The sequence below is a fragment of the Eubalaena glacialis genome, chromosome 7 (assembly GCF_028564815.1).
Source record: "Eubalaena glacialis isolate mEubGla1 chromosome 7, mEubGla1.1.hap2.+ XY, whole genome shotgun sequence".
Classification (NCBI taxonomy): Eukaryota; Metazoa; Chordata; class Mammalia; order Artiodactyla; family Balaenidae; genus Eubalaena; species Eubalaena glacialis.
This window is the reverse complement of record NC_083722.1, coordinates 72,829,729-72,842,719: the sequence shown is the minus strand read 5'-3', so window position 1 is coordinate 72,842,719 and position 12,991 is coordinate 72,829,729. Positions and strand designations below refer to the sequence as shown.

The 12,991-nt window shown below is 43.2% G+C and overlaps 1 protein-coding gene across 5 annotated transcripts in view; it reads left to right on the top strand.

Moving 5' to 3' along the window:
• MAP4 (microtubule associated protein 4) overlaps positions 1 to 12,991 on the top strand; it is a 113,464-nt gene that overhangs the window by 72,973 nt on the left and 27,500 nt on the right. Inside the window, exon 11 of one of the 5 annotated variants that reach the window (XM_061196680.1) lies at positions 3,467 to 3,517. The exons of the other annotated variants lie outside the window; for them this stretch is intronic. Within the exon in view, the coding sequence (XP_061052663.1) occupies positions 3,467 to 3,517 (51 nt within the window). The remainder of the gene's footprint in view (positions 1 to 3,466; positions 3,518 to 12,991) is intronic. 5 annotated transcript variants of the gene reach the window in all.

Here is a 12,991-nt window from a genome sequence, read left to right as displayed (position 1 = left end):
TAGCCAGTTAGGCTTTTGGAGAGGCTTCATCATGAGATGGTGTTCTGCATGGTATGGACTTGTTTTGGGTAAAGCTTGTGCTATGCATGAATATGTACCCAGTAAGGAACGTGTGTCATGTGAGTAGAGAATGCTAGAAGCTATTATTTGCATAAGACATTCTGATCTTTTCCGTTTTTATCTTCCATTAGCTACCCTGTTGCCAAGGCAGAAAATGATGTTGTATGTAAAGTGCTTTCCAGCTTTCATTAAGATTCCCAGCCCTCTCTCCAGTTCATTAGTTTTAGGTTCTAGACCAGTTCTTTGGTTTCAGTGGTAATTAAAGTATAACATGTAAGTTTTCTGAAACTTAGGCATCTCTTTTAGCTCAGTATTACTGAAAAATGTAGGAAGAGGATTTATTCTGATTCTTGAGGAAGCAAGCCAGGTGCTGTAGAACTTTTGGGCTCCTACCTTGGCCAGGCCACCCTCAGCGACATGTGTTAGGAGTAGCCTTGTAGAGTGGCTGAGGAGGGAGTGATGTATCTTGGACATATCATTTCTAAGATATTAGAAAATATCTTCTCTAAATTCTATCACACCCTTTCCCTAAGGACAATCTATACTTCTTTTATTTTGGTAGGTAAAATTAAAATTTTCAAAAATTAATTTTTGAATAGGTTAATACATTCACATGGTAGAACGAGATATGCAGTAAAATGTAAGTCTGCCTCCCTCTCTTAACCCCCATCCAGGTTTCCCTCTCCACAAGCAACCAGTGTTAACAATGTCTTACACGTCCTTCCAGACAATTTACGCATAAAGAATCAATGATATATATATTTCCTGATTTTATAAAAGTGAGACATATCATACATACTGATGTGTACCTTGATTTGTAAACCTAATTATTTTAGAGCTCTTTACAAATCAGTACAAAGAAAGGGGCCTCAGTCTTTTTAAATAGCTGTATAGTATTTCATTGTATGGAGATACCCTAATGTATTTTACCACTTCTTTATTGATGGATGTTCAGGTGTTTTCCTTTTTTTCTCTATTAGAAACAAGGTGCATAAACTAATCTTGTATATACAGAATGTCATACTTACGTACGTACATACTTACACAAATACATCTGTATAATAAAAAGGGGCTCTGGATTAGAACCTCTGGTTTGAAGAATATATGTTTATCTTTTTGATAGGTGTTGCCAAATTGTTCCTCATAGGGGCACAGAGATGCATCAGAACTATACTCCCACCCTGAGCGTAGACCAGTACCTGTTCCCCTGTACTTTCTCCTACTAGTGTGGTTTTTCTTTTTTGTTAAGGTGTGCTGATCTAATAGGTAAAAAATTATTACTTGGTATAAATGTATTTTGTGTTTTACTTCTTAAATGACTTCCTTTATTATCCAGTTTATAAAAGCCATCCCTGCTCTGAGTTTATAAAAATATTTTAAATTTTTCACGTTTTTAATCTTTGATCAGTCTAGAATTTGCTTGTTTTCGTGTGTGTGTGTGTGTGTGTGTGTGTGTGTGTGTGTGTGTGTATACTTTGTTTATGAAATATGAGATATGATTACTTGGTTGTCTCACTATATTTGTATATTCTGTCTCCCTCTGAAATGCCACCTTTGTCATGCTCTAAGTAACACAGTGTGGCTTAATAATATATTTTAATATCTAATAGGTTTAGCCCCACATGTCACCCTATTTTTCAGAGTTTTCCTGACTATTCTTGCTTGTTTATTATTTCATATAAACTTGACAATTGGCTCATAGGTTTGCGGGGGGAAAATCCAGTCAGTCTTGTTCTTGAAATCACGTTAAATGTATAGATTACCCTAGGGAGAGTTGTTGCGTATGTTGAGTTTTTCTGTCCAATATGTAATACATGCCATATTCCATGACATCACATGTTCAGGTTTACATGTCTTAGTCCCTCGCTGGTGTTTTCTTTGTGCAGATCTTGTATGTTTCTTCTCTTTTCTTTGGCCTCACGGCTTGTGGGATCTTAGTTCCCTGACTAGGGATTGAACCCCCGCCCTTGGCAGTGAAAATGCGGAGTCCTAACCACTGGACCGCCAGGGAATTCCCAAGATCTTGTATGTTTCTAATAATGCTTATTCAGAGATGTTCAGAAGGCAGGCGAATGGGCAGATGCAGAGCTTTAGGCAAGCCTGGGCTCTGAGGCAGGAGACTGAGTGGAATGGGGAGTGCCTGGATTTGTGATAGGGAACTAGGCAGGGTGACCCCTTATGGATTCATATGGGCTCTGATGTTTCATGCATGACTGGTAATAGACCTGGCCTTGGTAAATTTTATTTTTGTTCCTCACTTCGAATCATTCATGTTAACTCTCCTGTGGTCGGATGGTGTTACCCATGGTTTTCAGTGTTTGGACAGTAAAGATATTATTAGTGGTGTCCATAAAAATAATAGCATCTGCCACCTATTGAGTGAATACTCAGTGTCTAGTTGTCTGTAGATAGGTAGGTGGATAGTCGTGTACACACACACACACACACACACACACACACACACAGACACAACAGTACTTTGAAGGATTCTCTCCATTTTACACGTGAGGAAATGGAGGCTCTCCATGTTAAGGTCACACTGATAGTGAAGTGGCAGAAATAGAATTTAAACCCAAGTCTTTCTGACTCTAAGGCCCATGCTTTCCTCATTCTTGCCTCAGAGGAACCTTCCAGAAGTTTTAGGTTCTTAAAAAGAAAAAGATGAAGGTCAATGATTAATAATTATATTTTAAAAATTTTAATATCCAAGTTCTATAACTAAGCACTTTTCTAGTTGGAAAATGGAGACACATCATGAGGGCATAAACTAATCAGAGGCTAATTTAGGATTAGAATCTAGGTCTTTTAAGTCTGTCTAGCATTTTATTCTCTAGGCAGAGACTGTGTTTGATTTATTCCTGTGTTCTCCCTACCACCCAGCATAGAGCTTTACTGTATATGATGTCTGATGACAGTTTTTAAATTATAAATGAGTTAACCTTTTGCTACGCTTATCTTCTTTGGAAGTAGGGAAAGTGAATATACTGCTAAAGTCTCTTCCAGCTTAATGATTCCTCTCCTGTTATTTTTTTCATGTCTAAAGTTTAGGGAAGCTTTAGCAGAAGGTTTCTTCACATATTATGCATATTGTTCTAACTAGGGAACATTGAGATACTTCAGGAAATCTGAGCTCAACTAGTCCGAAAAGGACTTCTTTTGGGACCGTGTGTTTTGTGCAGGGAAGAGCAAGGTTGAAAGGGCGATCCTTACTGGACTCTGGTATATGCGATGGCTCCACAGTAGCCGCTCCCCTGGAAGGAGCCAAGGAGAGCTGTGAGTGGCAGTGCACTTGGCATGTTGTCCTGTGAGAGGGACAGTTATCATGGGTCTCCATAGATAGGCCCTTCCCTTTGCCATAGTGAGAGCCATTTCTCCCTTTTATCTGGCTTCATTTCTTTTTCTTCAGTTTTCTTGAGCCCATCAACAGTCTTCCAACAGCTGGGAATATCAGTTTATGGTGGGAAATTCTTTTGGTGTGAAACTTGGAGTAATTTATAAACCTCAAATGCTAGCAGTTTCAAGGCCCTTGTACATAAATAAAATATGCTCAGCAGATGAAAAAATCATTTGTAATCTTAGAGCTCACTACAGTCTTACAACTGGAGAAGTGCCCATTTGGTAATATCCTTTTTTTTTAAATTAATTCATTTATTTATTTATTTTTGGCTGCGTTGGGCCTTTGTTGCTGCGCGCGAGCTTTTTCTAGTTGTGGCGAGCAGGGGCTACTCTTCGTTGGGGTGCGTGGGCTTCTCATCGCGGTGGCTTCTCTTGTTGCGGAGCTCGGGCTCTAGGTGCGCAGGCTCTAGAGCGCAGGCTCCGTAGTTATGGTGATTGGGCTTAGTTGCTCCGTGGCATGTGGGATCTTCCTGGACCAGGGCTTGAACCCGTGTCCCCTGCATTGGCAGGTGAATTCTTAACCACTGCGCCACATCTTAAATGTAGTGCCATTTGTGAAGTTTCCTAATTGCTTTCTTCCCACTTACCCTCTCATTCTCTGGCTTGTTTTCTTCTTACTAGCTGTATATTAATGAAATTTATTGGGAGATTCTATATGTTCAATAACTAAAACCAGTCATTGTTTATTGAAACTTACTATACGCTCAGCACTCTCGTAAACTCTTAACCCTCAAACAGTTCTGTGCTACTGTTCACCTTATTTGAGCCAGAGCATCTAAATGTTCTGTGAAACAAGTCCAGCAAATATTGGTTGTTCTACTTTAAAAGGAATTTCTTCCCCTGACACTTCCGCACTTTTACCCTCTGGCTGACAGCACTGGAAGATTAAGAAAGCAAATGAAAAGCAAAAGCAACTTGCTTCTTACTTTTGGTGTTGCAGAAATTTTTACTCCTTTAAAAGATGAAGTGGACAGTAGAGGGGACTTCTGTGCTTATTTTTACCTGTGACATTGAGTAGGTCATCTCAGCTGTGAGCAGATTGAAATTGCTAGTTTTTAAACTGTTCAGCAACGATGTAATTTGTATAAGTTTAGACAAAAAGCGGATTGTCATATAAACATTTTCTATTCCTCTGCAGATAGTGAACACTCAACATGATTTGGATTTTTTAGTATTTAGTTCATTCATTCATTCATTCAGCAAACACCAGGTAACATTATTCCCACATTCTAAGGGTAGATCAAGAAGCCACAGCTTTTACTCCTCAAGGATTCCAGAGTGGGGAGATAAACACATAAACAGATAATTTTACTCTAGTGAGAGAAGTTCTATAATAGAAGGATGAGCTATATGCCATGGGAATACAGAGCAGAAAGTAACTAAGTCCTCTTAGGAGAGCAAAAGAAAGCTTACTGGAGGAGGTGACATTTGGTGGGTCTGGAAGTTTGAAGAGCTGATAAGCAGGGTAAGGCATTCTAGGGGATAGACTGCATAGAGGCATAGTGAAGTGCAAGTGCATGGAATATTTGAGGACTAGCAAACATTTGGGTGTGACTGGTATATGCATCATGTGGGGAGCAGGGAGAAACATTCTGAGACAAGACTGGGGAGAAAAGAAGGTAAGCTCTTCAAGGGTCCTGAGAGTCGTGTGTACCTCCATGAGCAGAGGATCTTAAACTTTACACTGGAGGTAATTGGTGGAGGGAGTTAGGCTTTTACCTAGTTTCCTTGCATGAATCTCTTATCTTTTTCCGGGAGGCAATGCTAGGCTCAGTACTCAAAAGGCCTGGAATTTCCAAGTTGTACTTCTTGGGGGACTTTTCATCTGTAAGCATTTTAATGCTTTTGCCTGTTAAATGACAAAAATAATGCAATTTAGTAATGAGTGTGATGTCCTTTACTTAAGGGAGAACAATCCATGGATTAGGGGAGTACAGCAGAGAACAGTGGACCGCTCTTACCGAGGGATTCTGGGCAAGAGCGAGTTTTATAGAGCGTTATAAGCGGCAACTGGGGGAAATAGGGCATGACTGGCTAGAAGGCCTGGGGTTTCCTTATAAGGCTAACAGGTCCAATTTTCTGGGGTAAGGTGAGCTAGCTGAAGCTGAGTCGTAGGATTGTTTGGTGTGTTTTAGGTTTCCTTGCCAGTGAGGTGCTTTCCTTGACAGTGAAGTGCAGGCTGACTTAGATTTGTGGGCCAAGCCACTGGGGCAGCCTCCATTTTGTGGGTCCTGGTAAATGAATTACCTTTATCAAGGGTCACATAAATCAGATTACTAGCTTCAGTTTTTTCATTCTGTCTGCCTCCCAACTTTTGAAAGTTAATCAGGAAGAATCACGATTTTCTTGAGTTAAACATGTACTAAGAAATTTTTCTAAGATTTAGTAGAATATGGTTTTGAAATGTTTTTGCATACATGTATATTTATATATAAACAAACATCATTTTCTTCCAGGTAAGAAACTAGATTGCAGCTTCATAGTCTTCAGCTTTTATTAGTAGAGTGTCACCCATCATTGTAATCAGTAGACTTATCGACTTTCGTTGTAATGATAATCTATTAGAAATTGTTTCCTGGAGACAGTAACAGGGAACATTTGGTCAATCTGGAAAGTAGCTTTGTTGCCTCGGTAACTGAAAGAATGCAGAGAAACCAGTTGTGGAGCGTATCAAAACCAAGGCCCTGAACAGGTTGAGTACTAGCTCAAGGCACAAGGCAAAAACAGAAACATCTGCCAGTGCATCTGCTGAGATCAGAGACTTGGAAGCTTGACAAGTTGTTACACAGTCTGATAAAAGAGAGGTCGCCTTCTGACCAGACACATGGGAGTCCAGGCACTTTCCTCAGACTCAGACAGAATGGAACTTAAAAACCTTCAGGGCAAAGGACATTCCAAATCGGCACCTGTCTACATGAGTTTAACGATGGGAGAGATCAGGTCAAATGATAGAAGTCCGTGAAAGGAATCCGTCCATTCCTCCTTGAGCAGAACTTTTTTGAGAGCCTACTTAAGCACTGTATCAAGCACTGTGCTGGGCATCTGCATAGCAGAGGTGGACAGGTCTTATTCCTGCCTTCTAGAAGCTTCCAGGAAAGGCACATACAGAAAAGATTATGGTGTAGTTTCCAAATCCTAAGAAGAAGTAGAACAAGTATAGTTCTGTGTAAACATTAAGGATTCAGTTTGGGAGTTGGGGGTCTAGGAGATTTTACAGAGGAGGTGACATTTCTGTGAGTTCTGAATGAGTAGAAGCAGAACCCAGAGGCAAGGAATTCTAGTGGCAACTGAGTCTAGAATTTAAGTCTTCGGGTTCTTAAATACATTTCTTTTTACCTGGGCACGCTCAACTTTCTAAGACTTCATGTAAGTTCCTCATCCGCCAACTTGATAAAATATCACAGTGACTGGGGTGGGGGGGGGGTTGAGTTCCTTGATGCAGCTCTCTCCCGTGGGTGAATGTGCATTCCTGAGTGAGACTGTGTTTGTAATTCTGAATTGGACTAGGGCACTGACAGGGTCATCCTCAGGTTTTACTAATTATTCTGTACTAGATTTTTCTCATTGTTTGTCATCCAGGTAGCAGTCACCTCATTGGGAGAGAAATAAACACATTAATTCTTGTTCCATGTGATCTCTTCCTTGGTATGTGTTGCAAAGCAATAGTGTAATCAAACTATAAGCCACTCTGTCCCCTCCCCTCTGTAAAAGCCTCTGGATCTCCATGTTTTCTTAGTGAAGCAGGAGGACCTGCTTGCCCACTCAGAAGCAGCAGTGAAGGGATGCCCACAGTGCTGAGCACTGTAACAGGACACCAACATAAATGGAAGTCCACTTGAGAATGGAAAATAGTAGCAGACAATTGCTAAGGAATAAGACACACCTTCCTCATTCTTTGAAAGCCAGAATTTGACCATGTTTTATCACCAAGCCTTTATATACCCAAGACTCATCTCTTATTTTTTCCCATTACTAATTAGAATCATGACCCTCCTGGCACCACCTTCATTTTTCGTTTTATTATACATCCTTCCTTGCTTTTCCTTGGTGAGAGCTTTGCTGTAGAGTAAGGTGACCCTAGTTTCTTGCTAATGAACCTTTATTGTGCTTTCGCATGTATTGCTGCTAAGCTACTTAAGGTCAAGGGGAAGGAGAGGTGTATACGAGTTCAGTTAATGTTCAGGACAGAGGTTAAGTTCACATTTTTTCCAGCATTGCAACACTGCCACTCCTGACCATGAACATAGCTCTGTGTTAGGTACTGATGCTAATGCAGGAAACATATTAGGGTTGGTTCTTGCGCTCTAGTTGGGAACTTGAGAAAATTATGTGAAGGGTATGAATAGCAAGTAGAGAAGGTGAGTAATGGGGACAGAGGCTCCAGTTAAGGAAGCTTTCTTTCTTAGGCTGGGCCTTGGTAATCTCTTCACTTTTTTTTTTTTTTTTTTTTTTTTGGCTGCATTGGGTCTTCATTACTGCACGTGGACTTTCTCTAGTAGCGGCAAGGTGTGCGGGCTTCTCATTCCGGTGGCTTCTCTTGTTGCAGAGCACGGGCTCTAGGCACGCGGGCTTCAGTAGTTGTGGCTCGCGGGCTCAGTAATTGTGGCGCACGGGCTTAGTTGCTCCGCGGCATGTGGGATCTTCCTGGACCAGGGCTCGAACCTGTGTCCCCTGCATTGGCAGGCAGATTCTTAACCACTGTGCCACCAGGGAAGTCCATCTCTTGTATTCTTGATAGACTATTTCACAATATCCTATGTTACTTCAATTAGTGACTTTCAGGCTAGGCAACAAAAATCAGCTTTGTTCAAGGCAGAATTTTTCCTATCCTTTCAGTGTAACTTTTTTTTCAAGAATTTTCTCTCGTGGGTCCCTCAATCCTGAAAGTACAGTTTGTAAACTCAAAGCTCAGGGCAGCAAAGGACTATGCTGAATTAAATGGGGGCAGTGGGCTCTGGTGGGCGGCTAAAACCCCAAGCCACAGATAGCCAAGGTCCGTAAGTCCTAGAGGTCGGAGGAAGATGAACTGCTGCAGTGTGTTCCCATGGCAACTAAGTGATCAGCAGGCTGGAAAGAGCAGGCAGGGCTGGTGCAGGAGGGAGAGACACATCTTGTCCAAGAAACTAAGAGGGATCAGGGACAGGAGTAAAAGTACGAAGATGTATTGTCACACAAGTGTCTTACAACTTGGATACATGTCACCAAAGTGCTGATCACTGAAACCTTTAAATGAACCGCTTATTAGACTCTTGCACAATGCAGAGCTACAAGATGGAGCTCTCACTGGGCTTTGGGGACTCAGTCAAGTCAGTTTTCAAGTGAATTTGATAAGTTGTTATGACAGCAAACCTACTCTTCCTCTGAGAAATGAATGCCTCCAATTTTGATATTACATTAAGGTTCTTTTTTTTAAGTGAAATTTTGAGCAATTTTTTGGAGTCATTGTTCTTTAAGGGTTATGGCTTAGGACTGGCAAATGAGTCTTATTTTTAAAACAGTTTTTTGAGTAGGTGACAGTGGAAGTGTGGGCATAGTGTCACATAAGCGAGTGTGTGGGTACACACGTGTCTATACTGGTGAAAGCTGGCATCATTACTATCCTCAGTACCCAGATTAGCACCATCCCGTGTTTTAAATTGCAGATCTAAACAGAGTGCCAGTTAACAGGAAATTACATTTTCAGTTTAACAGTGGCATTCGATTGTGCAGAAAGGAGCAGGTTCCTTGCTTTCTCTTTCTTTTTCATTCATTCCTTCTTTCTTCCTTGGTTCCTTTCACACTAGTAAATACATTTATCATCCAACTGCTTGAGGAGAGAGGAGTGTTGGGCGAAAGACAGGTTTAGTCATGAATGCTGGGGACTTGGTGTGATGTCACTGCCAGCTCTGTGATCATAGGTGGTGTTAGAGCTCCAGGAGCGGCGGGGAGAGCCGTGGAAGAGGCGATGTCGCTCTCACACAGGCAGCCAGCCTCATGCACTGCCGTTCCCGGCCAGCTCTGTCAGGGCCAGCCTGCACAGTGCTGGGTGGATTCCACAAAAGAAATGAGCCAAGCTGGGTTTGAGTGGCAGAGGACAGAGGGCAAGCTGAATGAGATCGGGCTGAATGTCAGCATGGAAGGGCAGCTGAAAGAGGGGCTTGTGAAGAATGCCAGCTTCCTGGAGCAGAATAAGCTCTGCTTCTTTGAGGGGAAGCTAGACAAAGAGCTCGGCATTGAAGCACAGGACAAGGCGTATCAAGCCACCTCGGGTCACCTTGCGAGCAGGTATGTGATTGCAGACAGCTGCCATCCCTTGGAGGGGAACTCAGTGCACCAGAAGACGGCCGAATTACATCTGGGACCCAGAGAGGGGCCAGACAAAAACAAAGCCACTATAGTTCCGGGGACGGTGGCAGGGAAGAACGTGCCGGAGGCAGAGAGCCAGCCAGATCTGCATTTCCCTGGGGCTGCTGACATGCCCACCCAGTATGTTAAGGAGCAGGAAACCAGTGTTTGGGACCCCAACTTTCATCCAGTGTCAGTGGCTCAAGGTGGCATCCCTGCTCGCTGCCGGGTGATTGGGGTGGTGAGTGATAGCTCTGGGCAGCTCGAATATGAGTCCTCCCTAGTGGTGGCTGTAGCCCACCCAGCCCCCACTGTTGAGCACTCACCCACTGCCATTCCACCAATCACTAGGGTCGAGTTCACCCCGGACTGTTTGAATGCCAGCTCTCATATCAAAGACCATGATAAGGAGTTGGAGAAATTGAGTTCTACTGAGGAGGGGGCTTTGCTTGACCAAGCCCCCCAGCAGAAAAAGGCAATGCGCCGGGCCCTGTCTGAGTGCTCTCATCTCTCAGTCCCCCCAGCTGTCAACCTTGCAGATAAGTATCCTGAACTTCCCACCCAAGAAGGGCTTTCTTCTGGCCTGCTACTCCTCACCAGTAGCCCAATGCTGAGTCCCACACCCAAAAAACTGGGGGCTCCTGCCATCAGGCGCTCCATGACGGTGGCTGAGGAACAGACAGCCAGCCACAAATTGAACCCTGGAGAACGGCCCATTCTGTCTACTGAAGAGATACCTCCTTTCAACTGCGAGGAACCAGTGGCCAAGAGGAGAGAAGAATTGACCCACTTCAACAACAACAGCAGCAGCAGCAGCTCTGGGAAGAGGGAACTGGGCACTGCTGGGTTCTATCTCCATGGTAAGCTGGAGCAGATTCCTGAAGTAAGCAGCAAGGAAAAAGGACAAGAAGATACTAGTGAAACTAGAGCGGATTCATGCTTCCAAGTCTGCCGGGGAGGTGAGAAACGGCCAGGACAGACAGTTCTGGCAGGGAAGAAGGAAATTGAGGTCACCACAACCCAGAGCACTCCATCGTTCCTGTGTGAAGAGATCCCACGTGATGGTATGTTTCTAAATTTTGCCTCCATGGGGAACAAGCAGACAGCAAGGAAGGAACCAAAGTGACAGATTACCGGCAGGAGCGTTAGGCGGCTCGTTCCTGCTTGGAGTCTGTGACTGCCCAGGGAAAGCTGAATTCCCTTGCATCAGAAGGTTGAGGAGAGTGAAGCGAGAGAGTGCACAAAGTGACTCTAGCTGGGTCAGCCTGCACATCTGCTGGTGTGACAGATGGTGTGGGCTGAGGGCGTGGGCCGAATCCCGTCAGAGAGAGGTGGGCATAAGACATAGAGCCCCTTACTTGACCTCATGTCACCCTGCCCACCCCCCCATCCTCCCACCCCTCAGCTCCCTGTTGGTTTGAACCAGATGATTCCCGAGCCCTAAATCATCCAATCACAACTGATTGATTTCCTTGCTTGAAAATCTGTCACTGTGTGTATTCACAATGGCTTTATCAGCACTAACCTCCTCTCATTAAGTAGCGCAGTCTGGGTGCAAGCTCTGTTTTCCGTTTTGCTTTTGAGAACGTTTTACTTTTGTTCAAGCTGAAAAAGAGCCTTTTAAAGTTGGCTATTTAATATTATTTTGCTGTTCTTCATGTTTGACCCGGTCTTGCTTCTAGTTTCCTCTCTGTGTATGTGTGTTAGGAGGATTTGTGGGGAGAAGGGGAAGAAAGGGAAGGTGGACAGTGGAAAGACTTGTGGTTAATAAACAGCTAAATGTTGCAGTCCTTGCGGCTGCCCCTTTGTCTTTCTTCCTGGCCCTTTCTTCTCTTCCCCACCCCCAGCCCTCCACGGGTCTTATTGTTGGTGGTCTTACAAAAGCTTGTTTTCCTCTGAGTCCAGTTTGTGCACAAAGGACCATGATTCACAAGCTAGTTAATGGAGATTTACAATATGTGTTTTGTTTGTTATAAAAATAGCCTCTTTTCCTAGGAACCGTTTCCTCTAGTATTTATACCTCTCAGTACATTTTTACAAAAATGTTTTACTCATTTTTTCTTAATATTAGAAGTGGTATTTTCTAGGGGTAAGGGTAAGTGGAAAGGGCCCTTGAAGACCGGCAGGTGTGTGGTGTGTGTTTTTTTTTGTTTTTTAAATAGAGGTGGGCAAAAAAGCATCATATTTCCTCTGATTTCTTATGACTCCAAGATGGTAAGACTCAGGTGTTCTATGCTGTCGCTTCCTTCTAACTGTAGCAAAACTGTAAGGTCCTCCTGGATAGGATTGTCTCATCTTTTTTTGCTTGATCCCCAGGTGCCCAATTCAGTGCCATATACCTTCTAGGTGGTAATGAGTGAAGATTTTTGTTTATTTCAGAACAAGTTTGTCCTAGTTCACACTAAGAGAATTTCACGCTGGTAGGAAAAAAATGTCAGATGACTGACAAACCTCACTGATCTGTTCACCTAATAAATGTTTGAATGCTGACTGCTAAACTCTATGTAGATAAAGCTATATAAGGATTCATTGTTCACCATACCTATCATATGCCACTACCTAGGCCCTGGATATTGTCCTTATCCTCGAACGACTTGTGATCTAGTTGGGGTGGCAGGGGTTGGGGGGTGGGGGTTGTATGAGAGGATTGTGAATCATGAAAACTTTCAGGAGGAGGTGGCCTTGGAAGCCTAACAACGTGGAGGGAAAGCCTTCCAGGCAAAGGTATGAAGCTCGGACAGCTCACATTAGGTAAAAGAACAATGACGCGTACTTGTGGGGCTTCTCTTAATGATTATTTAGTTTCAAAGAACAGAAACACACTCATAGGAACTCAAATTTATAAAAAGCTATTTGTTGACAATCTCATGGAATCCTATTGCAGGAAGTGTAGCCCAGCTACAGCCATTGTGTGTCTCTCTTAGGACCTCTGCTTTGCCCTGAACACGTGTTCCATTCTCTTCCCTTTTGGAAACTGTTCTCTGCCGTCTCTTACTTTTTGCTTCCTTTGTGTCTCTGGTCTGCACAGGACATTGGTTGCCATGGTTTTGGGTTCTGTGCCCTACTTTGTATCTCAGGAACCCAAGGTTGCTTGGCTATAGTTTTCATATTTTCTTTCTTTTAGGGAAAGAATGAGTAAATATATCTTGTTGTCTCAGCTTGGTCCAGTCACCTGTGTGCCAGGTACCAAAGCCTTCTTCACCAGTCTTGG